This window comes from Xiphophorus hellerii, chromosome 11, assembly GCF_003331165.1.
Source record: "Xiphophorus hellerii strain 12219 chromosome 11, Xiphophorus_hellerii-4.1, whole genome shotgun sequence".
Classification (NCBI taxonomy): domain Eukaryota; kingdom Metazoa; phylum Chordata; class Actinopteri; order Cyprinodontiformes; family Poeciliidae; genus Xiphophorus; species Xiphophorus hellerii.
Genome location: NC_045682.1, coordinates 23,969,661 through 23,997,241, shown reverse-complemented (window position 1 = coordinate 23,997,241; position 27,581 = coordinate 23,969,661). Strand labels below are relative to the sequence as shown.

Genomic DNA, 27,581 nt, shown 5'->3' with positions numbered 1-27,581 from the left:
TGTGGTTTTAAGAAGGTTTAATAAAACACATTAAATTAAAAACATTTAATTTATATTAATTAAATTAAAACCAAAAAATGGAAGTGTATAGCATAAGGATAAGTAGGATCATTGCAGCGCTATTTGAATTGCATTTGCAATATGATGCACATGTTCAGTCCACCTGGTGTTTTAGCCACAATATATGACAGAAAAACATTATGCATTAGAGTGACAGAAGTTAAAACTCTTTGGTAAGCTAAATATTAAATTTTATCATCTTGTAAAAAGACGAATCTATTTGTCATGAAGCAAGAAAAACTTGAAATTACTGAACCGTTCACCTCCACATCCGACTTCTCCAGAACTAAATCTACTTGTATAGTTTTTTTCAGCTTTAATAAAAATATTAACTGATTATTTTATTATAAATTACAGTCTTTTTCTGAATTGGAAAGCAGGATCACGGAAATTCAGTGTTCCTTTCATATCTGATAATAGAGACAAGATCACGTTTCTCCTGCTTGGCGTGTTGAAACTTTCTGCTTCAACTTATCTGATCATCTAGGAATCCATCTGGTCGTGAACATGGACCAGATCGGTTGGTTGACAAGAAGCCGGGTGATTGTTTTCCGCTCTGAGAAGTACATGCTGTGATGACCTAAGCAGATTCAGAGTTCAGCCAGGCGTTAGCTAATCGTTGCTGCAACTAGTCTAGAGGAGCAGAGTGGGAAGTTGCAGGAGAGGGATGCTTTGTGAGGTGGAAGCTCAACTATATGGAAAAGGCGCGACGTATTGTATGAGCTGGAGTTAAAGCATCCCCTATTGGCTGCCACAGGAGATTCAAGGATTCCTCAAACATGCATGAAAGAATCAAAGCAGCATTGTTTTTGATGAGGAAATAAAACTACAAAATGATATAAAGCTTATAAAAACCTCCATGTAAGAAATCTGTCATGAAAATACTTTGAGCTAAAATAGCCTGAGATATTCTCAATGCAAAGTTTATTACTGTGAACACCTTTTCAAAGTTTCCTCCAGAAAACTTGCTCAGCCTGGTGGTTGGGTGCTACAGCAGTCTTTCATCCAGCAGCCCGCCGTGTTTTTGAGTTAAAAATGTTTAAAGTTGACAGGAAATTTGAAAAAATCACTTGATAATTATGTGTTATTGAAAGATTGGAAGATTAATACCTGAACACCAACTATAAAGTTGCAAACATTTTAAAAAGACTTAAATAAATAATGTGGTGGGGGCACAAGTAAAGCCTGGTGGCCCGCCAGACTTATGATATACTGGGGGAAACCCTGACTTTTTAAAGTGTGTGCAGTGTTTCTTATACATAAAGTTTATTCCATTTTTACAGAAGGTCTTCTAATTGGATGTACAGTTGAATTGTTTAGTACGTAAGAATTAAAAAACAAAAAACAAAAAAACTGTAACACTCAACTTTAAGTTCAGACGATTTCCATATTGGTGCCACCTTCAGACATGACATAGTTGTTGCTTTGTGTAAGAGAAACTGGTTTAGAAATCAAAAATTACATTTTCTGTTCAATTCTGTGAAAAGCCCCAAAAAAGCTGACATTTAGTTAGGATCTAATCTTCCAACATGGTTCATAAGTTGGAAAATTCTGATGATCACCGTCCGGGGCTACAAGCAAACTTTCAGGAATGTGAAGACAAAGAAAAGTAAAACTGAGTAATCCACTCTCGAGGTCCAAGATGCGGCAGAGAAACTACAGATTTCCACGTTGCCGACTTGATCCACAACCACCAGCTGCATTTTAGACGAGCAGCAGGAAGCCACATACGTCACTGTCGTTGTATTATCAGCTGCTGTGCTGATGTTCATCGTGCCGCTGCCTTCTCTGAGACTGACGCTGTCCACGCCCGTCCCGTTAACGCCATCGCTCACCTGGACGGAGACCTCCCACGTCAACTGGTTGCAGTTTTTAAAGCATCTGTTCTGCGGGCTGAGTTGTTTGCACACTGGTGGAGTGAAATCAGTCACCTGTAAAAGAGCGACAGCAAAAATATCAATATTTACCCTCAATAATGTGGCAGCGTATTAGGGCCCGGCTAGGAAAAAGTAGCAACCCTGGAAGGCAGTGAAAATAAATAATAAGAATATTTAAATGAATATAAAAAATATAGCAGAAACAAACAGGATATTAAGAAAATAATGATCAGAGTTTGGATAATGTAATATTAATAATATTACAACTTTATTCTCAAAATACTACGACTTTATTTTTGCATAACTTGATTCTCATAACATTATGACTTTATTCTTTAAATATGATGTTTTTCTCGCATTATTTTGACTTTATTCTTGTACAACGTTATTCTAATAGTATTATGACCTTATTCTTGCAATATTAACTTTATTCTCATATTATGACTCTGTTCTTGTAATAGTACTCTATTCTCATTATACTATGACTTTATTCTATAAATATGTTATTCTTGCATTATTTAGACTTTATTCTTGTACAACTTTATTCAAATTGTACTACGACTTTATGCTAGTAATATTATAACTTTATTCTCACAATACTGACTTTATTCTCATACTATTGTGCCTTTATTCTCGTATTAGAATAACCTTATTCTCAAAACATTGACGTTTTTCTTGTACGAGTTTATTCTAGTAATTTTATCACTTTATTGTCGTAATTTTTATTCATTTTTTATTAGCATGGCCCTAATTCTCCATCATACAATGATGTCTTAAATGTATGAAAAACAAATGACACGTTACTTTTGGAAGGACGGTGAGATGCAGCACAGCATAGTTGGTGTCTGAACCTCCAGGAGCCACGGCCCCAACGGTCAGAGTGACGACGGTACCGGACGGCGTGTCGGCAGGAGCTGTGACATTCACTGTCCCGTTAGCACTACCTCCAGCACTCAGTAGTAAATTAGTTGGGTAAAACAGCGGAAGGTCTTGGTCATTGGTGGCTTGAATGGTGAAGCGTCCTCCTTCGCCGGTTGTCATCACAGAGAAAAGAACTGATTTTAGCGTTCCTGGCTCCAACACGATGTCTAACTCATCCTAAAAATATAATACAAAGAGTGCAGTTAAGACACAAGAACAGAGATACTGATTTATTTTAAATATTTAAAGGTTTTGCCTTTTACTTGCATCACTTACCGCAGTGACAGTGAGAACAGAGGCTCTCAGGCTGGTGGCCGACTGTCTTTGGAAGATCCCTGAAGAAGCTCTGGAAACGCCGTCGTTGTTCTGGCCCTTCACAAGCACAACAAACTCAACCGATGGGATCCTGTCGAAGTGGACGATATATTCTCCTCCACCCTGGGCCTCCACGGTGCCGTTAACCTGACCAGAACCCGACGATTCAATCAGCGTGACCTCTGTCACCGTGGCAGAGTCGCTTCCGAACAGAGTCACCAGCAGACTGGCATTTTCTCCTTCGAAGAAAAGAAACGTTTCTTGATCCAAAGCCGGTTAATTTTCAATACATCCAAACTGTATTTTCATTACCAGCTGTGGGTCGATTGTCAATTACATCAAATCCTCCAAACGGACCGTCAGACTCCACAATGAAGTCAAACAGGAAGTCGATGGAGCTCTCTCCTGTAAACGCAGAAAAATACAATGAATTAAGTTATCTAACCTTTTTATTTAACCACTTTTTCAATAATTCTGTAACATTTAACAGTTGAAATCAGAGTCTTACCTACAACTTTCAGACTGTAGGGATTGCTTGACACTATTCCTATTTCCCAAACTCCTGCTAGCGTCAGCAACTTGACAGTGTGGAGGTTTCCAACCGTCTGGGATGAAATTATTGAAGATCCTGCTGTATTAACATCATTTTGAACCACACCTAAACAAAGAAATTATGGAAACTGGTTAAAAAAAGCAATTGAAGTTGGCACAACTTATGAAATGTGTAGACGCTGACCTGAGGGATCGATGAGCGTAAACTCAACATTACTTCCAGTGATGTAAATTGTCAAATTTCTCACTGACTCATCAACTGAAAAGGTAAAGATTTCAGTTTTTCCAGGATTCCTGGAAGCTTGCAGAAGGGTTACCTGAAAATTGAAGATAACTCAGCAGGAGAAATCTTTAAACGTGAAAACAAAACCAGTTCATCTTGATTTGTTTTCATACCAGAGAGGAGCTAGTGGATTCAGTTAGGATGTTGATGGCCTCCAGCAGATTACTTTTGGAGACTTCGACAGCCTGACCTCCTGAGGTCTGAGCCAGGTCTCTGTACAGCTGACCGTCTGCTCTGGCCATCCGATAGCTTTGTTGCTGGTTACCCTTTCCTGGTGTTTGTTGACGGATCCCAAGAACATTAGTTATCATGAAGTTCACCTGAAACAAAATGAGGGAACCAATAAACCTGGAAATATTGAGACGTTTTACAAACCAAAATGTAACGAAGCTGAAGTTGGTTTCCAATTGCAGCTTCCGATTCAGGAAATGGCCACCAAATTTTTTGCTACATTTGGCATCTTTTATCTACTCTAGTTAAAAAACTACAACACCTAGACTCTTCAAACCTGGACTAGATTACTCTCAACTAATAGCAGAATATTTAAAACCCAGCTTGTGATTTGTGAAACCTGTATTTGAATTGTGAAACTTCAATAAAGGTCAATTTCAGTTCTCTTTTTGCATCTGGACCAGATAAGTACTGAACTCCTCCTTCTCTGAAATGTCCATTATTTTGCTGTTGTATCCAGTTTTAGCTTTTTGCTTTCTCTCATAAAAGATGCTGAAGGTAGTGAAAAATTTGGCGAAATTGCCCTTTACTGAAGTTTCACAAATCAAATAAAGGTTTCACAAATCACAAACTTGGTTTTAAATATTCTGCTATTATAGTAGAATGATCTAGTCCAGGTGTTGTGGTTTTTTAAGTAGAGTAGATAAAAGAGGTAGTAAAAAATTAGGTGAAATTGCCCTTTACTGAAGTGTCACAAAGATGTTTATGAGACACTGAATCTGTTTGGTAACAGTGATAACTATTGGGTCATTGCCATCTTCTTTTTATATCTTTCACATTGATTATTTTTGACTGGATCAACAGAATTCACATTGCTTCTGCAGAATTACTCACCACAGATTTGGTCTGCTCAATAAGTGCAATCACCGGGTTTCTCAGGTGTTTGTCTTTGGCCGGAGCATCGGTAAAAATAAAGATCTCAGAATTGGGAGGCGCGCCAGTCAGAGCTAGCTGTATGAAGAAACGGAGGAATGCTTTAGTATTTGCTTTTCATATATTATCAATTTTGCAGCATCAAACAAAGCACCTGAAGTCCAGAAAGACTCAGTTCTGGAATATCTCCACCTCCAGCTGCTCTCAGTGAGTTGATGTAGGCCTTAAAAATTTCCGGGTCTGTTGTCCGTATCAGTGGCCCAAAATCTGCACATTTGATGAAAAACAAAAACATTTTGTGTTATCCCTCTTAACTCTTTTACAGCTTAAACCAAATGACAGAGGTTGCAGAACAGACTTTCTGCAAGGTACTGCATGTAAACGGCCGTTTATTTGCCGTGACATTATGTGATATGAAAGTGTTATGCATAGACCAGCTAGCTAACCAAAGGATTATGTTTAAAAATAACGCTGGATAAATGGCTTAAAACCGGGTCACTCACAAAAAAACTGAAGATACCGGTGAAAAGAAAAGAAAAGTATAGGAATACTTCTATGATCACAGAAAACCAAGTTACACCTGCTGAAAGTTTTGACGTGTCGTTCGATTCTTTTGAACGTGTTTATACCGTCAGTCTCAATTGGTGAGAACTTTCTTTGTTTTTTAGGACTTTGGTTGCTTATAGTGCTCTGCTCACAGCTATTGTTATTTTAATTTGAATAAAAATAATTCAATAGACTAAATACTATTGATAAAAATTGTTGGATTATTTTAAATGTAATGGTGCGGAAGAGAATTTTTGTTTCTAGGACACGAAACTTGGTAGTAAAGAACAACTTCTTTGTTGATTTTCATGTGTTTGACATAATTGAAAATCCACACTTTCAGAATCTGTAAATAACTCAAAATAACCTGAATAAACTTGTTCACTGCTTTGTTGAGGCTAGTCACATTTACCAAACAGCATGGATGAACAAAGAAACAGCTATGTGTGTTAAGAGACTATTAATGCAAGAGACTATTAGTACATTGTTGGGCAATTTCAAGTTAATTGGTCGTCAGCCTGAAACGGTTTGAGAAACACTGGTTAAGGTTTACCTGGATCACTGAAAGGAACCAGAACATAAACCGACGGCTCATCCGGTGTTCCCAGCTTGCTGTTTATTATTGAGGATGTGACCTCTTTCACTGCAGCGATGTCATCCCCCATGCTTCCTGTTGTGTCGACCACAAAACACAACGGTTTCCCTTTGAACAGCCCCATCATCCTAAGGAATGACAAACAGAGATAGACAAAAATCAGTTTTATAAATTATACAATGGCATAACTTCAGCAAGAAATACCGAATTTATTACTCAAGGAATGCTTTGTCCCCAGCTGCACTGCGAACGTCCTCCAGCAGCTCACTGGTTGCTGCTATCGCCATGTTGGCTGCTTGAGAGTGAAGGTGTCCATGGCTGGAGTCCAGCGTATCTTTATTGATTCCACCTTTTGGTTCCATTAAACTTGTACTATCCGGTACACCGCCATGACTGCATTTTCCTGTTTGTCATCATAGAAAGAGCACAAATGATTTAACCAGTTTGAACTAGTATAACTGCTGGTTTTAGAAATGTACAGGTACCCAAAAAAGCACAAACATGGGGCCAAAGAAAGTCCAATGACACATCAGGCAGCAAAAGCTCCTAAAAAATATTCTCATAGTTTTGAGAAATGCTCTTTCAATGTTATATGTAGTATTTGAATTTTCATGCAATGTTAGATCTTGTTGCTATGAGAAAACTAAGCTTGCGGTTTTTAAAAATAAATGCTAATAAATTAGCATTTATTAGCTAATAAATGCTAATTACCGTAATAAAGAAAAATCACACACAGTTCACCTAAAAATTACGAAATGGTCATATGTTATTTTTGGAGCAATAATGCAGCTGGCAGTATTATCAGATTAATCAAACGTAATAATGATTATTTGGTTAAATTAGAGGGTTTTTAAAAAAAGGCACCAAGTAATTATGGCAACCAAATATTTTTCTTCATCTTCTAAGTTTAATAACTTAGAATTTTCTGTGTGTTTTCTCAAAGTTGGATGAAAACAATTTTAAGACCTGCTAAAAAATCAGATCAGACCAAATAAAGTGCAGCACCATCACAGTGTAAAGTCAGAGAAATTACAAAAAGTGTCAATTTAAAAAAAATCAACTCATAAAAATATTTTTTACCTGCGGGCTTGGAAAAAGGATTCACACTGAAATATCCTGAAGTAAGTATGTTGTTTTTCAGAATGTCGCTCCGAATGTTGTTTCTGCAGTCATCTCCAGCACAGCTCTGACAGGTTGCTCTGGTTTTAGCTGCAGATTCAGATTGGAGCAGAAATAACGGATCAATATGAGCAGAAATTACTGCAAAACAAAATATCCGCCTTTTGTTTGTTACCAAACACACCTTACAGCCAGTATCATCATGTCTTTACCTGCTATGTTTCCAACAGGGGCGTTCGCTTTGATCAAATTGGTATTTGGGAATTTGTGGCCTATTTCCACCCAGTTACTGTGACTGTAGAAATCCTTCATTTTCAAAGAAACAGGAGACAAAATAACATATTTCATCTTTGATGTTAATTAAATTCAGAAATACAGAATTGATTCACAAACCACTTATTAAAAGCCCTTTAAAACTTTCATTTTGTGACGCTTTCTTCCACAAGTGGGCAGCAGAACAAAATGTTGCACAAAACCTGTGAAAATTTGAAATTATTCCAAGTAAAAACTCCCAATAGTCAGTGTAATTTGCAGACTGTTTACCTTTTTACCACAGCAAACGGACAAATTTAAAAGTAAAAACGTCCAAAAACAGCAGAATTAATTGCTATAATTTTTTAGGTGGGATGCAGGCAGATTTTCAAAGAAACAAAAAACAAAATTGCAGCTTTACTAATAATAATAATGTGAAACCTCTTATTCTGCTTTCTTCCACAAGTGGGCAGCAGAACCAAATATAGCGCAACACCTGTGAATATTTTGAATTATTCGAAGTAAAACCTCTACTAGTCAGTGTAATTTGTACAACAGCAGACGGACAAGTTTAAAAGTAAAACTTTTGTTCAAACTAGCAGAATTAGTTGCTGTGAATTTTAGTTGGAAACCATCCAGAAATACCTGTAAAGTGTGGAAAATCCTTCCGAGGCTCGATGTTGCTGAAACAAAGTTCTGCTGCTTATTGGAGGCCTTGACGACCGATAAACCGTCTGTGATTATCTTCTTCCCTGCATCCAGCTCCTCGTTGTCACAGTGACGACGAGCGCTCAGGGCATATTTAATGTCCGTTTGCCAATTCTTCCTCTGAATCCGCTGAATGGTTTCGATGAAACTTTTTAAGGATTTTGATGCTCCGCAGGCAGCAGCAACAGATGAAGCAGTAAAAGGCTGACGCTGCATAGATATACACACTGTGTTTTATTAAAACAGAACCTGATTGGGTTGAAAATGGGATTAAAAAAAGACGTGGTGAATTTGATTCTTACAGGAAAAGTGAAATCCCTGCCCTCAGACAGAGCCAGGCTGTGGCACACCTGCAATGTGACATTTAGGGCGGCTCTCTCTGTGATGGCTTGGTGGCTCAGAGACTTTCCATTAAATATACCAAAACCATGAGCTCCAGTCTGCAGAAGCAGCAAACACAGCACAGCCAAGACAGTCATCACAGCAAAATCTGCAAGAAAACAGAAAGTCTGAAGTTTAACACCTTCTCCAAAAGCAACATTCTGATTATTTTTATATTAGGTGACAACAAGTAAACCTGCAAAGAAACCTGACACAATTTATATCAAATATGTAATATTTGATCTGGTTTTGGTGCTTTATACTCTTTTTTAAAAATCCTGAACTGTGATCAAGATTCAAGGTCTGTTTTTAGAAGAAATATTATACACACCTTGTTTATATTATATATAAACAAGGTCTGTTTTTAGAAGAAATATAGACTTTCTTCTATATTTAGAAGAAAGTCTGACCACAATGATCTTTCATCATTGTGGTCAGACTTTTTAAACAATATTCAGCACCGTTTTTTTCCTATTTACTCATATACCCATCAAAATGAAAACCCGTTTGTTTTACGTGATTTTAAAGATGCAAGTAGCTAAAGAATACAGGAGACTGGAAGAACTGTGTTGCGTCTTTCTTTCTTTGGGTCTTTCTTCCTTTATTTTTTTCTACATCTAAAAATACAGTAAATTTCAGTACAAAATTGACATAAACAGGTAACGTTATCCTTTCTTGTAGAATTGTAACTTTTGATGAATTAGTCTTAACATTGTGAATATTAACGATTTCTTAAATGTATTTAAATTAGTGAAAAAAACAGATGTTTTTTTGTTAGGACTGCAGATTTTAACATTTGAGTTGAGGGCGAAATGCAAAACTCCGTGCTGCCCTTAAAGTATCTTTCTCATCTGTGTTTCTCTTCACTATCGCTTGATTTTATTTAACAGCAGGATGAATTAAAACTTTTTATTTTAGCTTAAGTTCAAACATTATTCTTAAATTATGATTCTTTATTTATTTTTTTTATCAATAAGCGTGTAAAGAGAAGTAGGGAAAAAATAGTTTTTACCTGCGATGTGGCAGATGTCCTGAGATCAATGTTTCTGAAGCGTTAATGTCTAAATTTTTTATGTTTTTATTTCTGTAGGAGGGTGGAGTCTTTCAGATAGAGAAGGTGACACATTGTTTGGTTGGCATAGAGCTGTGACGTGTGACCTTTTTATGCAAACAAAGAACGAAAAAAAAAACTGCTGAAGGTCAATAAAAAACATTTATAGCTGCTTGTTAAATTGTAACCTTCAGATTTATTTCCATGGAAGTTTCACAAGAAAACACCAGAAAAATCTCTTTCATGTGTTTAAGTTTCAATTTATGTTCACAAAAAAATTAGTGAACATTTAAAAAATACCTATGAAGTGTACAGTTAAAATTTTATACTTTAATTCAGTCAATTGAAAAACTAAACTTTTTTTCACTGTTTGATATCAAGTCAAACTAAACTTTTGCTGTTGGACTATTTTCATCAGTCAGTAGTTTATATACATCAATATTCCCTATTTTCATTAATGTAATCTAACTAGATTAGATAAACTAGTTCATGTTTACGACATCTATCTGGTCTGTAGTGTTAGAATAATTACGTTTTGAACTGCATGACTTTGTGTCGAACATTCCCACAGCTTTCTCACAACAGTTTGCTGAAATTTTGCCTCATTTCTCTTGGTAGAAATGCTTTAACTAGATCTGATTTGAATATAGTTTTGATCAGACACACACATTTTCAGCTAAATATTGTAAAAAATGATTTGAGTTGTTGTCCATTTGGAGTTTCTGTTCCAGTTTTAACTTCCTGAATAATATCTTAAAATGTCTCTTAAGATGTCACGCATATATTGCGCCATCTTTATGATGTCGTCTATTTTCTATCTGCAGCAAAAGAACGCCACAACAGGAACCAGTCCCTAATTAGACTTTTAGAAGTCAACATTTGAAATTAATAACACAAAGAAACATCTATAACTAACAATAAAATAAGACTTCAGTGCAATCTATTAAGTTGTGCTTATATAAACATTGTTTTAGTTATTTTCTTTATGTATCTAGTCATAAAGATAAGATGTGGTTATGGCATAAAAGGAAGGCAATAGTGTGCACAATAATTTTAATGTGATGCAAAGAGGCAAACAGCAAAAATATCACAAAACCACAAATGAGAAACTACAGATCGTAAAATAAGGAAGCAAGTTCAGTTTCTAGACAGCAAATAACTAAAAGTATGTGTAATCATTTCTTATTTCTACACATAAAATCATTTAAAAACAAAGTCTAATTACTTTGAGTAACTGAGTAAGGCCCAGGTTAATAGACATGTATTAACATGGTCTAATTTCAGAAGTGAGCAACTATGAATCTGACTAAAATAGTAAAAGAAAGAAGTTGTAGTTAAATGAGTTTTGATTTTGGCAATGATCTTAAAGGCCATATAAAATGTGTACCAATATAACAGAATTATGAAATTATCATGTGGCATTGAGACATCAAGTGTTGCAAGAGTCCAAGATTTCCCAGGGAATCAAGAGTGCAAACTACATGACGTCATGTTTTCTAGAACATCAGGGATTTGAGGTCAGGCGGGAAAAAAAAACTCAGGACAGTAAAAAACATTCAGTCGTGTTCCTGTTCATCAGGCTTAATCATTTCCTCGACTGAGACAAATCCACACCTTGTACCTGTCATGAAGGTGAGGCAGCAAGCAACTCCAGCAACAGTCAAGTGATAACGTGATTGCTATTGCTTAGCGGGAAATCAGCTTACAGATTTAAGCAACTACTGAGAAACTACTAATTCTCAGTTTTCAGAGCTTGAAGATAATGTCCTGTTAATGCTAAATGTTTTTGAGCAGAATTTAACAAAATTCATTATCGGATCAGAAATTTTGTTCATGCAATTTGAAACAAGAATTTAAATTATTCTAAAGTAAAATAAATATTTATTTTAACTTGATTTTGTGAGTAAAAATAAAAGACATTTGTGCTCTTCATGTGAGGACAGTTTTTTCTTGTGAGATAATTATTTTATGTTAAGACTCAGAATTCTAGTTAAACTTACTTAAAAACAATGTTTAGACAACTTGTCTCCTGTTGCTAAATCAACTTTGTGAACTTAAATTTCTGAGTTAGAATCAAAACAATTTTCTTGTTTACTTTGCAGCAGATGGACTTTCATTTTCAAGTTAAACCACCTTTAAATGTTTCACAGTGTGCCGTAATTTGGGTTGGCTGACCTGAGAAGCTTTCAGTGTTTTCTCTGTTTGTGGACGGAGCTCACTGTGGTTCACTGGAGTGTTTCCCACATTTATGGACATTAATGACTTTGGTTCTTATCTCGCCTTAGTTTTCCTTAGATCTAAAGAAAACTGAATCTTGATCCTTTTCGCCTACTTCATGCTGTTAAGTGATTGTTCTTATAATATAGTTCTGGTATCAGTCCTGGCTGTAGCTTAAGAAACTGAACTCATTTTACCCAGAAAATGGGTAACAGAGTAAATTCAAAATTTAATAAAAGGATAATTATTTTCCAAATAGGAAGTGGTTAGTCTGGAAAGCTTTTTATCAGTATTTTGTATTTACTACGCTTATCTTTGTCTGAGTGTTATTTGAAATATTTAAGTAAATGTAGGATGACAAGAAGAACAAATTTAAGAGGGAGTTAATACTTTTTCAACACTGCATATCGGTGATATGTCATAAGAGAAAATGAGTCATGTTTGTTCTAAATCACACAGTGCTGTATTATTTTTTTACAGCAACATATTAACCATAAATAAATATTAGCTTCTTTATACATATCAGCAGAGGATATATGTAGATCTTCCTAAATATTAATTGCAGTTTCCTTCCTGGTATTATCGACTATAACAGCACAAACTAATATTTTATTTTCATGTGCACAGACTAAGATTTTCCTGATTTTATTGTTCTCTCTGGTAAATTCATAAAAAGTTCTCAGCTGCTTGTTTTCTTAAGCAAACACCTCAGATTTCTTCTGACATTCCAGCTGCAGGCAAACACCTGAATGGTCTCTTTCTCAAAGACTCAGTTGGTTTAATATTTCTCTCATGCTGTGACATTTTGCTCAGACAACAGGAAATGTACTTTGAACTTTTGATCCCAACACTTCCTCAAGCAAGACTCAGTGATGTTAACCCTTTGCTGCAAAGCAGTAAAATCTTTTATATTCTGAGCAACATGGAAGAAGTTGCAAAGATTAGTTATATTATTGGATAAATTTGTGAATAAAGTTGATGTCATATGCAGAAATTAGAAGCATTCTTCGTTCATTAATTTTAATTTCTTGTGTAATTATTTTAATTGGTGGCTGATTGTTATGGCTAGTCAGGGGTTTGTTCATAAATACACTGTGTAACATAAACATAAAAATATAACATTTAGAGGATAACAACCCCTAATAAATAACTAATCACATTACTTTATAAAGCTGTGCTCATGCAAACTTGCTTAAAATCAAAATCAGATGCAGTGGTGCCACCAAGAGGCTCCAGAGAGAAACAGCAGCTCAGATAAACTTGACACCAACATTTGTTCTGCCCAGAAACATTAAGAATATCATTTTATATGATTCAATTCAGGAGTGAAAAGAGCAGATTTCCATGAGTATATATTTTTATTTTAATATATAAATTTTTGTATTGTGTTGTGAATCAAAACAAACCATTCTTACTTGAAATGTAAAAGCCTGAAAGTTAGAAGGTTTTACTTATAAACTGCTTAATATTTAGAGCTCATAATAACATCTTTGACAGAAACACCAACTAGACAGCATTTTCTGAGACAGACTTGATTTTGACCAGAAATATTGTGAAATTTCCAAAGACCTGATCTCAAAAACCCTGATGTCCTTGAAAAAGATACACAAACGCCACAATTAGCAGTGTACATAAGTGTGCATCTGTTGTAGCCACAATAAATGATTTTTTAAGCTCTTGTCTGTTTAAGTAAAATATAAATATCTTCTTTGATGTCATAAACTTGAAGGTTTATGTGGCTCCACATGTTTGGTGCCACTGGGGGTAAGCTCTGAACATGTGCTAATTAAGAGCAACAATTACTTACTATTCCCTAATCTGAGATGTTTGTGCTTTGATATGAAGTTTGCACTTTGGTATTTTCAGAAGTAAAATTTCTAGTTTATCAGACATAAAAAGTAAAAATTTAAACTCTTATTAGACTAACCAGTCACACAAAAAGCAGCAGATTCAGAGCAGGGGATTTCAATAACTTATAACAGTAGGCCTCAAAAGCAAACTAAATTTTGATCTTAAGTTTTTTTTTACTTTTCAATTTTTTGTAACTTTATCTCCTTATCTTACATTCAGTCTCACCTCTCAGCTAACTGATCACATTGGGATTCACCTTTGAGGTTTTTGAGTTATTTTATGTAGAAGCATTTCTGAACTCATGTAGAAAAAACAACTTTTGAGTAAAAGCTTGGTTTTCATATTTTAATTATTGTCAGGGATTACATGCTTTCTTAAAACTTGATTTTATAGGATAATTAATGAAGAATACATAAAGATTAGAACAATTGATTTCAAAGATACTCATTTGTCACCAAACTTTGCTTATAGAGCTAAACCTTCAACAAAAGAAAATAGCAAACTCCTCTTAAAACTCTATAATGCAACTACGGCGCTTAAATTGAATTTAGCTTCAAAAAGTGTCTAAATATTTGATTATATATGGATTAGGATTAGATATGAAACCTACCACCGGGATGAACATAATATTTACCAGATTTCCATCACCAGTAATCTGTTTTGTAAAATTTAGGATCACAGTTTCAGAGACTGTAGCAAGAAGCTCAGGACTGAGAAACCAAAGCAAAGAGACACGGAGAAATCAGCTCTTGTAGAGGAAGCAGTGACAGCTGTTGTTACTTTGCTCGTTGTTACTTTGCTCGTTGTTACTTTGCTCGTTGTTACAGGGCTGGTTGTTATGTTGCTCGTTGTTACGTTGCTCGTTGTTACAGGGCTGGTTGTTACGTTGCTCATGGTTACAGGGCTGGTTGTTACGTTGCTCGTTGTTACAGGGCTGGTTGTTACGTTGCTCGTTGTTACAGGGCTGGTTGTTACGTTGCTCGTTGTTACAGGGCTGGATGTTACGTTGCTCGTTGTTACAGGGCTGGTTGTAACAGCTTCAGTGACATTTGCGCGAACAGAGTAACTACAGATTTTCACATTGCCTACTTTATCCACAGCCACCAGCTGCACATCAGGTGAGCAGCAGGAAGCCACATAAGACACTAGAGTTGTATTATCAGCTGCTGTGCTGGTGTTCATCGTGCCGCTGCCTTCTCTGGAACTGACGCTGTCCACACCCGTCCCATTCGCTGCGTCAGTGACCTGGACAGAGACCTCCCATGTTGACTGGCTGCAGTTGTCAGAGCAGTTGGACTGCAGGCTGAGCAGCTGGCACACTGGTGGAGTGAAATCAGTCACCTGTGAGAGAGTGACAGGAAAACATGATCTATACTTACCCTCAATGATGTGTCAGAATGCATACAAAACAAAATGAGACGTTACTTTTGAAAGGACGGTTAGACGCAGGACATCATAGTTGGTGTCTACACCTCCAGGAGCCACGGCCTCAATGGTCAAGGTGACACCAGTACCAGATGGAGTGCCGGCAGGAGCTGTGATGTTTACTGTGCCATTAGCACTAACTCCAGGATCCAGCAGTAAACTGGATGGAAAAGATGCAGCAAAGCGTTGGTCATTGGTGGCTTGAATGGTGAAGCTTCCTCCTTCACCGGTTGTCATCACAGAGAAAGAAACAGATCGAGGTGTTCCTGGCTCCAACACCGTGTCCAAGTCATTCTGAAACAACAATGGAAACCAAAATGTAAAAGAGACAAGTACAGTGAAACTAATCTATGAAAAGTTTGAGGGATTCTGGATTGCTTCATTTGCTTACAACAATAACAGTGCAATGAATTAATGACAAATATTTTGGTTACGCTTAAATTTGCTTACAACAGTGACAGTGAGAACAGAGGCTCTCAGGCTGGTGGCCGACTGTCTTTGGAAGATCCCTGAAGAAGCTCTGGAAACGCCGTCGTTGTTCTGGCCCTTCACAAGCACAACAAACTCAACCGATGGGATCCTGTCGAAGTGGATGATAAATGTTCCTCCACCCTGGGCCTCTACGGTGCCGTTAACCTGACCTGAACCCGACGATTCAACCAGTGCGACCTCTGACACTGTGGCGACATCGCTTCCAATCAGTGTCACCAGCAGACTGGTATTTCCTCCTTCAAAAATAAGAAAAAAGTGCTCAGTTACCCTTAAAAGTGAATAATTTTTGCATGTCACAAAATTGTGGTTTTTTTACCAGCTGTGGGGCGATTGTCAATCACATCAAACCCTCCAAATGGGCTGTCTGACTCCTTAATAAATTTGAAAAGAAAGTCAATGGGACTCTCACCTGCAAAAAAGGAAAATACAATGAAAGAAAGCCAACTAAAAAACAGAGGGGAACCCTTAGGAACCTTATAATAATCGTGTGTGAGACCAGGTGTGTGTTGGCCCCACGCTGTTTGCTGGCTGTGGTAGGTTTAGAGGAAAATTGTTTTAAATTGATCCTCTTAAATAAGTTTGTGCTGATGTGGTGTTTTTATTAGTGATGGGTAAATGAGGCGTCATGAAGCGTTTGACCCATAGCAAAACTGTATTGATACTGTGTGACTGAATACTGACACCTGCTGGACATTAAAAATCCCTACAGGCAACATAGTTGGCAGATTGATTTGATGACCTAGTCCAGGGGTCGGCAACCAATGGCTCCGGAGCCACGTGTGGCTCTTTCATCCTTCTGTTGTGGCTCCCAGTGACTTTGGGAAATAGAATATTTTATTAAAATTAAATCATTAAAAAATTATAAATTAAAATCATTTAAAAATAAATTTCTAAATCTGAAGATTATGGTAAGCTTGTAACATTAAAACAAAAGTTTTGAACATTTTTAGCACCCAAAATATACGTCATGTCCGCCGATGTGCGACAGGCATTCCTGGCGAACCCCACATGTCTGGCAGACCGCGTTTTTTTAGCGCACTGATTTATTGACTTTTTGATCCTTGCCTGGAAGATACATCATAAATAAATCCAAGAAAAGGAAACATTCTGAAGATGGCAGGACATTTAGTGCTATGTGGACAGATCATTTTGCTTTCACCCATGGGCGTAGGTTTGGGTATGGACGGTCGTGACATGTCACGACCAATATTCAAGGGATATAAAATAGTCCCGACCATTTTTTGCCATATTAATTTTAAAAAAAACATATGTATTTTTTAACAAAAACAAAATCAATAAACGAAAATCTACATTGATTAGTTTAATATTTCAATATACTACGCAGTGGTAGCATTCATTTTAAAATTCGCTGTTATGAACTATGACGACCCGCTATTGGCTCACAGAACGTGGATCTACGTTCTTTGATTGGCTACAACAGGCGGCGGCCAGCTGGCCACACGCGGAACGGAAGCTTGGTCCATGGTGCTGACAGTGAACGCGTCTCCTTCTGAGTTTGACATTTATTATGAGTCTCCGAGACCATGTCGCCACCAAAAAAGAAAAGGACGACAGACATTAGAAGTTATTTCGCTACCTCGGCTGTAAGTACGGTGAGTGGACCCATAAGTTAGATATCTATCACGCAACGCATTTGTTGTAAAGTCCAGTGTTTAGTAAGGTCAGCACTGAATGTGAGGTAGAATAGGTCTGTTAATTATGTAATATTTTTTCACATAGGGAGGGTGTTATTAAGCCAATGTGGTGCCCCCCCCCCGTGTTCAAAAATGGTCGGTGCGGTGGGGAGAGGGGGCGGGGGGTCAGTAAGTTGTAAGGTCCCACCAAAACGTAGACCAAACCTACGCCCTTGCTTTCACCAGTGTTGTATAAAGTACTGAAATCTCAGAGTCAAGTAAAAGTACAAGTACCTCTCCAAAATACGACTTTGGTAAAAGTCCAAGTCACTGACTGAAATGTTACTTGAGTTAAAGTCTTAAAGTATCTGAAACTTCTTGTACTTAAGTATGGAAATTACTGTAAAAATGGATGTACTCAAGTAATGTAATGAAAAGTACAAGTAAAAAGTAAAACAAGGCAAATGCAGTTTGAATGACATTTTTTATATTTTGGTAAACTTGTCAAATACACTTAAAATAATGTACACAACCAAGTGCAGGCAAAATTAAACCTGCTAATAGATATACCTGCAGGCATCATTTAGTTAAGAAAATTAGGTGCTTTACCTATAGCACAAGGTTAACTTAACCTGCTTTACAACTGAACCAGCTTCTTAGTAAACCCTCCAGGACAGAAAATACAAAGTTTTTGTAAGCCTTAAGTTTTCCCTTCAAGTAAGGTCAGTGCTGAAAATGAGAAAAATAAATAGTACAGAAAATGCGGCCAACATGAAGAAAAAGAGCTGTTACGATTATTCTACTTCACAAATCAGTGAATCAGTCAATGCTACAGTCAGTAGGTGGTGCACACAACTGGTCATTATGCAAAAGAAAAAAAGAATTGGGAGGGAAATGCAGCTTATTGGCATCTGTAAACCTGGTTTTGAACTTGCATGCCTTTCCTATATTCGTTAAATTTAGTCTAAATTGCTATCGCTATGGCTTCTGTCCCCCCTTGAACAGAGGAGTCTAGGTAGCCTGCTACAGTCAACATTAGGCCTAAGCTAAATACACCACGTATGGAACTGAAACAGTGCCAAACAAAGTTCATTTATGGTCAAGATTTCACAATACAGTAGTGCCTAGTGACCAAGCTATAGTTACTGAAACAGGAGGATTATAACCATTTCATAAGACGTTACCTCGATGTGTTTCTTCAAGTTGGACGGGGAGTTTTTGTAAGGTAGAATTTCCACATCTTCGGGCAGGAATAACATAAACTGCATGCGGTACGACGAATCTTTAACACCCACGAAAGAGTGTATTGTGTTTAAATAAGGCCATGGGCTCTCATCACCAGCTGGTGGTTCCCATGGAGCCGTGTCCGACGTAGTTGCAGTCGTTGTGGTCTCCGTCTCCTCCTCCATGTGGCTGCTGCTGATTGCCAGACTTGCTTTGTGTTTAATGGGAGAAGCGAAACAGGTGTATCCTATTGGAGGTGATGAACAAGCCCAGGCAAGTAGGCTACCGACTTTGTTCGGTAGCCTACTTGCTACTTGCTAATCAGTAGGTGGGGTCAAAACACTTGCGTTTCTCTCTCTCGCTTTTTTGTAACGAGTAACTAAACCACACATTGAAAATGTATCGGAGTAAAAGTATGCGATTAAGTTCGGAAATATAGTGAAGTAAAAGTGAAAGTCATCAAAAATTTTCATTTTTGATGACTTTTGATGAAAATTTTCGAGGAAAGTATGAAGTACTCCAAAATATACTTAAGTAAAGTAGTGAAGTACTTTTACTTCGTTACTATACAACACTGGCTTTCACCGCTGATGAAACTGGTTCACCAGTCTGCTTAATATGTGGCGAAAGACTGGCGAACAACTAGAAGTCAAATGTTGAAAGACATTTCAAGAGCAAACACTCTGTCTTTGCTAAAAAATATCCCGAGGGAGAGGAGAGAAAAAAGGCCGTTTCGGAGCTGATGCGAAAGGCTGAAGCGTACGGAGCCCCCTAGGGGACATGGGGGATTTTTTTTCTTTTGCGTTCCCTCGCAATACTTTTGCGTTACCTCGCAATACTGTACTGGTCAGTTATGCAGCATAATTGAATACTGCAAGCCTTTCTTACGGTGGGCGCCGTATTTTCTGCTTTAATGGTTATGTGAGGTTTTTCCATAAATGTTAGTATCTTTTTGTGAAATATCTGAAGTTTTATATCTTTCTTTAGGATAGAAAGGCACCACATACCTACGATATAAACAGAAACCTTCCGTAAGTAGGAAGTAAATAAAAATACATTATAATTTGGACTATTTCTGAGTTATTATTGCGGGTAATAAGTCATCTGACAGTTTTGATTGTGTCTCTGTTGTGTTCGTAGTCTGAATGGTTTAAAGAGATGCTTTCAGTGCCGCTCCATCTTCGCCTTAACAGACATAAACATGCAGTAAAAAATAAATCGATTTTCAATCAGTGTTTTGCACCAAACAGTTAATAATAATAAACAAGTTTTCACTGAGGCTCTGTAAGAGCCATATGAATGAAATAAGTAATTATTGATATGACAGGAGCAGCGGATTTGACACTTAGGTGTGTCGACGTGGGCGTGACGTCACCAGGTATGAATGGGAAGGATACTGGCTTTGTGTGTTTTAGGAAGCGGTGAGCGGGGCGGTCAGTCCTTGCAAAGTTTGGAGCATGATGATCAAAATGGAATAAATCGATAATTGTGACAGAACAAAGAAGAGGTTTGGAGTTGATTGATACACGGACAGATGAGATTCCCCGAGTTAACCCAGTGCGGCCCTTTACCATCATTAGTTTGTCGTGTTTTTAATAATAAAAACTTGTTAATAGTAAAAACTGTTTTTTTACTATGGGTTTACTATACTGTTTTTTTACTATGGGTTTACCTGGGTGTGTGGTTGTTCGACGCAGCAGGTAGGCACCTTTGTCTCTTTTAATCAGATTGAATTGTATGTTTTTGGTCTTTATATTGTTTTTATTTGGTAGGGCTGCACCAGATCTACTACCTCAAGTTTGACTTTAGAGTGCTGGTTTATGCGATGCAGGTATGAAGTTTTTAATGTGTTTTAGATTGACTTGATTAAAGTGATTTAATTAACATTTAGTAATTTTTGTATTTTTGTTTTTACAGTTCTGTCACTGCTTCCTGCTGTCCTTTTAGAGTTTGATTTTCTTTTTTGTTAGTCTGCCCAGTTTGGATTGTTTGTCCCCTCTTAGTGTTTGTGAGGGTGGGCTAACAACCTTCCATTTATTTTGTTTGTTTTGTCCTCCGTTTATCTTTCGGTCACTTCCTGAATATTCACATTTAATTTCGCTGTTAATCTTAAATATCTGAAACCCGGTCCTGTTCGGTGTGATCTTGAGTTTGGATTGCATGTGATCATTTTGCAGTGAATTGAGTGCATCTTAAGTTTGCAGTGAACATTGTAGTGGTTTATGCGTGTTTGTCCGCCTGAAGTGGAGTTTAAATTCGGGTTGAACATTATTGGATTGACAACAAATGGATAAAGTTAACGGGAAAGCCTTTTATTTGTGTTACAAATATTGTTAACTTCATTCTGGTTGCTGTTCGGCTTGACGGAGTCATAACATATGTTTCATTTTTTTTATTTAAATATGCAGGATATGTATCACAATATCTGTGTAAAAATGTTACAAATAATGAATTATGGTTTAAAAAAATAATTGACAAAAACAGGCATGCACAATTTTTCAATCTAATATAGTGATTTAGGCATTAGCAACTGATTTTCTGATGAACAAATAGAAATATAGATTAACCAGATGTTCAAAATTAGGACTTCTGAAAATGTCAGCCTTATATTTACAGATGCCTTACCTACAACTTTCACACTGTAGGGATTGGTTGACAACATTTGTAGTTCCCACAATCCTCCTTCTGTTTGCAGCTGCACAGTCTGAAGGTTTCCGACTGACTGGGATGAAATGATTGAAGATCCAGTTGTGTTGGCAATATTTTGAATCACCCCTGAAAAGTGACGCTCAGAATTTATACACACTGGTTTGTAACGACAAAAGCAAAATGTTTGAAATTAAACTAATCCACCTCAACCCCGATTACAGAGTCATTTATTTACCTGAAGGACTAATGAGACTAAAATCTACAGAAGTTCCTGTGATGTAAATGGTCAAGTTTTTTATTGTGTCATCAACTACAAAAGTGAAATTTTCTGATTTTCCAAGATTCCTGGATGCTTGCAGAAGGCTCACCTGCAACAATAATACTTTTAAAGGTAAAATCTGAACGCTTCAAACATTAAAACAAAATAAATAAATAAAGCTATTCTGTACCAGAGAGGAGCTGGTGGATTCAGTTAGGATGTTGATGGCCTCCAGCAGCTGACCTTTTGTGACTTCAACAGCCTGACCTCCTGAAGCCTGAGCCAGGTCTCTGTACAGCTGACCACCTGCTCTCGACATCCGAACACCTTGTTGTTGTTGGTTGTTGTCTGCTTGTCTTCGACGGCGAAAGCCAAATACATCAGTTATCATGAAGTTCACCTGAAACACAATGAGGTGGGCAAAAACCTCATTTACTGAATCTGCGTGCAACCTAAATCATTAGAGATGATTCTCCATGTTTTTTTTTGTGTGGTTTTTTTTAAGCATCAAACTGCCTGGGGACATGCAGGCAGTTTGATGTCTGCATGTACAGACATCAAACTGGACATGCAGCTCATATACAGACACTGACCGTTTGCAACTACGTCACTTAATCATTCGAGGCGCCATGATGGACGTTGGAAATGAGGATCGGGAGTATTGAACTGAGCGACTGAAATTGTTTTTCTAAGTTGTTTTTGTGGCTTCCTCTTGTTCGAGTCAAGCTCATTTGTCTTTGAACGCAACACACCTGCTTGGGGCTAGTTGGCGGTATTTACAGAAGCTTGAAACAGCTAGCTTAGAAACCGACCCGTACTTATTCCCTCCTGACGTGTTGACCAAATCACCGACTTTTCCTGAATTCACCCCACATGTTTTATGTCACCGTGTCATAAGCAGCGTTTCCCCTTAAACCGGAGCAGCCTTAAAAACGTACAGAAGACGAGATGCTAACCAGTTTTTTTCCATACATGCTAGGCTACATGAAGGCGGGGCACTGTTTCCATGGTTACCAAAGATTAAATGTGTACCTTCACCTTAATGCGATATTTTATATCTTTTTAATTATATTTATAAAGCTTGTGAACGTTAATCTTACCTTGTAAAAAAGTGTTCGCTGCAAATCCGCTGTTACACCGAAGGCTAACAGTCATTATGATTGACGGCTGCTGTCCATCGCCACATCATCTTTCCTCGCCAAGTTATCAAATAAAATGACAAGTTTGGTTTTCACCCTTGTTCGTTTGTGCAGCCGACAGCGCAGCACCCTGTGGCCATTTCTTTACTGCGAAATCAACTAAATAAAAGCGATATTAGGCTACCAGATGTGCTTTTTTTGTCAAGGTTAACAGGAGCGAATTGGTTGTTATGACGTCCGTGATGGCGGAGTGGGCGGAGTTTAGAAGATAATGACGTCACGTGCAAAGGGTCAATACATTAGCTTGAGAAACTATCAAACATAAATATCCACTAGTATGTAATATTCACACAAATAAATAAATTGATAAATTCTAAATCATGCAGCTAAATGTTTTAGAAACAGAAAAACATAATGCATTTAGAAAGCTCTTCACCAGTCTTTCTCAAACTGTGGTCATGGAAACACCGGTGGTCCGCGAGCACCCCCTAGTGGTCATGTAAACAACCGTTTATTTGACGGTACGTTAGTTTAAAGTGCGACGCTCCATTAATTACTGAAAACAAGGACTTTAGTGCACGACCAGAGACGTACTCACCCTAGACTTCGTCTGCTCTATGAGTGCTAGCACTGTGTTTTTCAGGTAGTCATCTTTAGCTGCTGCATCCGTGAAAACGAAGATCTCCGAATTGGGAGGCGCACCAGTTAAAGCCAGCTGTATGCAGAAATTACAGATTTTTTTTTGTTTTGTTTTGCTTCTCATACATAATCAGCTCTGTGGTATAAATCGGATCACCTGAAGTCCAGAAAGACTCATTTCTGGAGCATCTCCACCTCCACTTGGTGTTAGTGAGTTGATGTAACTCTTGAAAACATCTGGGTCTGTTGTCTGAAGCAGAGGCCCAAATTCTGTGATTTAAATAGAAGTCAATGATATGTATATTCTACACCACTTTAGTCCAGAAAGTTGGATTTATGTTGTTTTCCCCTTTTTTCTTTATTCAGTTGGCAATACAATGACTATAAAGCACGTGAAAACTATAGGAATAATTTCTGTCATGATTGTTTCCATAGATTAAATTCAGAATACTGAAGGTGAAATTATCAGGAAGAAAATACAGTTCAGCCCTGAACATTGGGATTCTACCTGGATCATTGAAGGGAACGAGAATGTAAATTGAGGGTTCGTCTTCTGTTCCCACTTTCCTGTCAATAATCGATGATGTTACAGTCCTCACTGCTTCAATGTCATCCCCCATGCTTCCTGTCGTGTCCACGCAAAAACAAAGGGCTCTCCCTTTGAACAGTCCCATCATCCTGAGGTGCAACAAGCAAAATGCAGAGGCAAAGCTGTTCATTTGTTTTCTATTATTCTGTAAAGAAATTCAAGTAAAGAGAAAATAAACAGCTTCCCACTGTAAGAATCCTTTGTCTCCAGCAGCACTGCGAACGTCGTCCAGCAGCTCACTGGTTGCTGCTATCGCCATATTTGCTGCTTGGCTGTGAAGATGTCCGTGTTCAGAGTCAAATGAATCTTTGTTGATTCCACCTGTAGGTTCAATTCCTTTTGTTCTATCCCAAAACCCTCCATGGCTGCATTTTCCTGCTCATCATTATACAAATCACAAAGAATATTTAGTTGTTGACACACTCTTTTCATATATATACAACTTTTTTTGTGGCCTTTCTTGCCACATGTGGGCAGCAGAGTAAAGTGTAACTACACTGATATACTATTTTACAACCAAATAAAGATGTTTACCTTTTGGTTTTGTAGAGAATGGATAAAGTGAAAAATATCCCGAAGTAAGGATTTGTTCCTTTAAGATGTCCTCCAAAATATTGTTTCTGCAGTCCTCTCCAGCACAGTTGCGGCAAGTTGCTCTTGTTTTGGCTGCAGATTCACATTAGATTTGGTATATTTGAATATAAGCACATACTGTAAGTCCACACAAAGCAAAACAACACCTTCTTTACCTGCTATTTTTCCAAAATCGGCATTTTCTTTGATCAGATTGGCGTTTGGGAATGTGTTGCCTATTTCCACCCAGTTAGTGTGACTGTAGAAATCCTTCAAAACAAAACTACTGCTTAATTGACTCAAAGGAAGTATCAGGCTTTTTTGTGAGTTTTTCTGCCACAAGTGGGCAGCACAGAGTAAAGATATCAACATAGACCTTTGGTAACCCTTGTCTGCAGATTCAATGAAGCCCCAAACAACTAATAATAAAAAGTGATCATTTCTCACGAGTGACAGTTTTAGGCAGCAAGAAAATAAAATGCTGTAGCTGTAGCAGAAATACCTGTAAGGTATGGAGTATCTCTCCCAGAATTGATGTCGCTAAAACAGAGTTTTGTTGCTTATTGGAAGCCTTCACAGCTGTTAAACCACGTGTAATGAGAAAGTGTCCTTCTGTTATGTTTTCATCATCGCAGTGATGTCTTGGACTCAGCACATAATCCTTGTCTACTTGGTGGTTGCTTTTCTGGATCCTCTGAATGGTGTCGATGAAACTTTTGGTTGATTTTGATGCGTCACATGCAGCTGCTACAGCCCCAGCAGAGAAAGGTTGTGGCTGCATACATACATAGAAATGCAGGTGTTTCTTTTGCTTCAACAAAGTAATTTTAATTGATAAAAGAGTTAAACTTACTGGTTTAATTTAAATACTTACAGGAAAAGAGAAGGTCTTTCCCTCAGACAAAGCCAGTGCACGGCACACCTGTAGAGTGACATTTAGGATTGCTCTCTCTGTGATCACTTCATGAGTTAATGAGCCTCCGTTAAAAAAATTAAGAACAAAATTTGATATTTTAAATCCTTCAACTCCAGTCTGCAGAAGCAGGAAACACAACACAGCCAACTTGGTCATCCCTGATCTCACGGATAAAAACTCTTCCAAAGCTTATGCAGAACTCTAAAATCCTTCAAAACCTGCAAGACATAAAATGAGTTTTAAGAAATTCCTTACATTTTAGAAGCATTCATTTCAGAAACACAAGCCAAAAATATAACAGCATTTAACAAACTATGCTGGATCAGACACAGTTACAAAATTTAATCCCATTTTAAAATTATGCTTCCGGTGAATCATTTTTCTAAAAGTAAAATTAAATACCAAAGTAATATTAAACGTACTTATCCCATAAGCATCTCTTTTGAACACAGTAATTAGTTTTCATTATGAATGACTATACATTTCCCAAAAAACATCCCCAAAACTAATAATGACACAACAAAAAACTGCTGAAAGATTTTTAAACAACTACTCTACTCACATATTTGTAATTAAATTCAAAACGTATGTATTAAGCTAATAACTGTCTTTATGAGTCATATTTAGAAATTATTTCAAATACTATAAATGTGATTGAAAAACTGTTCACAATTGATTAAAAATTACATGTAAATATTTTCTGTACCTGATTTCCTGACCTCTCCAGGTCTTAATGTTCGTTTGGTGCTGAATATTTTTCATTTCTTTCTTTTATCCTTTGTTTTTGAAAGATAGGGCATCACCTGATTGTTTAGGAAGGTGGAGCCTTCCAGTCAAACTGAGTCAATTTTCAAGGAATCTTGTTCAAACCACTCAAGCATTTCAAACAAAAGAACTGAAACTAAAACTTAAACTATGTTTGTCTTTATTTGTTGAATAATCAAACATCGTTTTTCATCATTTAATCCGAAATTAATTAACAAATATCTTCAGTTTTTATGGTCACAAGTACATTGATATAAATCCTGTCATCAATTTCACAATATCAAATGCATTTAATGATAAAGTTAAAGTTAATCACAGAAACCTTCCATCAGTGTGCCATCATATGACCTGCTAACATAATTTCACTAAAGACAGTAGAATAGTTGCTTTTGAAGGAACAGGTGTTTGAAATCATTCTTCTTCTGTCAAATCTTGCATGTGTTGGTGTGTTTTGTTTCTCCTTGGACAGATGTTCGCTGGTGTGTGTATTTCCCATCATCTATTGGCTGGGGGTTTAAGGAGCTGCAAGATGACTAGACCTTGATAATACCTTTATGGTAGAGTGATACTACTTGATAATCAAGAAATGTTGTCCAAACATTTCCTGACAGTCAAGAACTAGTAAAACAATACCTATCAAGTGAGGTGAGATATTATTGAACAGTACAAGGTGTGCCCTCATGCATCTGGAAACTGCACCCAAGAATGAACCTGAGTTATGCAGATCCACATTGTTGTGCTGTAAAACTACATAAACATGACAGAACACCTGTTGTGAACATGAAGAAGTCTTTGTGAATGTCTGACTGTTCTCATGAAGTGTCATTTGGTAAATAATGACACATTTAATGCAAAATCGCTTTAAAAGTTGCATTTAAATTCCATTAAAAGTGCCAACCTTGCAGGATTTTGTAAATAATGAAATTTAATGCAAAGTTGGCACTTTTAATTGACTTTCAACACAACTTTTAGAGCAACTTTGCATTAAATGTGTCATTTACCAAATGACATTTCATGACAACAGTTGTAGACATTCATAAAGACTCCTTCACGTTCACAACAGGTGTTATGTCATGTTTATGACAGTGTCATGTCAGCCTTATGCACACCTCGTCAAATAAAGTGTTACTTTTAAAAACATTTGAGATAAGCTAAAGGAAAGACAAAATAACCCAACATGTTTTCTTTTGGAAAGGGGGTCAGGAATCTGTCTTATGTAGTTAGAAAATCTGGTTATAATTATTTCTTTTTATTTATGCAGAGAATTTCCCTACGACTTTATGCCAAAATATTTCTAGATTTCCAAGCTACAAAACCTCACCAAAGGAGCCAACATTTACAGAGGTGAGATAAGATGCTCTTCCTCTTGGCCAAAGATTTTTTTTCTACTTTATTCTAGAACTAAATACTTTAATTTTATTCAGCAACCTGACTCAGCTTCAGCA

At 37.1% G+C, this 27,581-nt stretch overlaps 2 protein-coding genes and 1 long non-coding RNA gene across 3 annotated transcripts; 1 reads left to right on the top strand and 2 right to left on the bottom strand.

The window, feature by feature from the left end:
* LOC116727832 (von Willebrand factor A domain-containing protein 7-like) lies at window positions 1–9,835 on the bottom strand. Its single transcript, XM_032575470.1, has 16 exons — window positions 9,726–9,835; window positions 8,635–8,822; window positions 8,270–8,542; window positions 7,585–7,678; window positions 7,334–7,462; window positions 6,470–6,656; window positions 6,212–6,381; window positions 5,267–5,379; window positions 5,074–5,190; window positions 4,122–4,328; window positions 3,910–4,042; window positions 3,682–3,831; window positions 3,486–3,578; window positions 3,135–3,412; window positions 2,742–3,035; window positions 1–1,991 (listed from the first exon to the last, which is right to left on the bottom strand). Exons 2-16 carry the CDS (start codon window positions 8,809–8,811, stop codon window positions 1,632–1,634), a joined length of 2,775 nt encoding a protein of 924 aa, XP_032431361.1. The 5' UTR covers window positions 8,812–8,822; window positions 9,726–9,835; the 3' UTR covers window positions 1–1,631.
* A 4,328-nt stretch (window positions 9,836–14,163) lies between these two features.
* LOC116727831 (von Willebrand factor A domain-containing protein 7-like) lies at window positions 14,164–26,782 on the bottom strand. The gene is made up of 16 exons (XM_032575469.1): window positions 26,078–26,782; window positions 25,330–25,589; window positions 24,958–25,230; window positions 24,632–24,725; window positions 24,417–24,548; window positions 24,071–24,257; window positions 23,802–23,971; window positions 23,451–23,563; window positions 23,253–23,369; window positions 21,706–21,915; window positions 21,492–21,624; window positions 21,233–21,382; window positions 16,066–16,158; window positions 15,708–15,985; window positions 15,258–15,551; window positions 14,164–15,173 (listed from the first exon to the last, which is right to left on the bottom strand). Exons 2-16 carry the CDS (start codon window positions 25,525–25,527, stop codon window positions 14,508–14,510), a joined length of 3,108 nt encoding a protein of 1,035 aa, XP_032431360.1. The 5' UTR covers window positions 25,528–25,589; window positions 26,078–26,782; the 3' UTR covers window positions 14,164–14,507.
* Window positions 20,276–21,113, top strand: LOC116727835 (uncharacterized). Its single transcript, XR_004340867.1, has 3 exons — window positions 20,276–20,307; window positions 20,380–20,438; window positions 20,525–21,113. It is a non-coding gene; the product is annotated as an uncharacterized LOC116727835 (long non-coding RNA).
* Window positions 26,783–27,581: the final 799 nt, after the last annotated feature.

Coding starts and splice junctions, on each gene's coding strand:
- LOC116727832 (XM_032575470.1), bottom strand. CDS start 8,811: ATGACTGTCTTGGCTGTGCTGTGTTTGCTGCTTCTGCAGACTGGAGCT. Junction 5,191..5,266: donor TGAGTCTTTCTGGACTTCAG/GTGCTTTGTTTG, acceptor TTCTTCATACAG/CTAGCTCTGACTGGCGCGCC. Junction 3,832..3,909: donor TACGCTCATCGATCCCTCAG/GTCAGCGTCTAC, acceptor TTCTTTGTTTAG/GTGTGGTTCAAAATGATGTT.
- LOC116727831 (XM_032575469.1), bottom strand. CDS start 25,527: ATGACCAAGTTGGCTGTGTTGTGTTTCCTGCTTCTGCAGACTGGAGTT. Junction 24,726..24,957: donor AGATACTCCATACCTTACAG/GTATTTCTGCTA, acceptor TTTGTTTTGAAG/GATTTCTACAGTCACACTAA. Junction 21,916..23,252: donor TAGAGCAGACGAAGTCTAGG/GTGAGTACGTCT, acceptor ATTGTGTTTCAG/GTGAACTTCATGATAACTGA.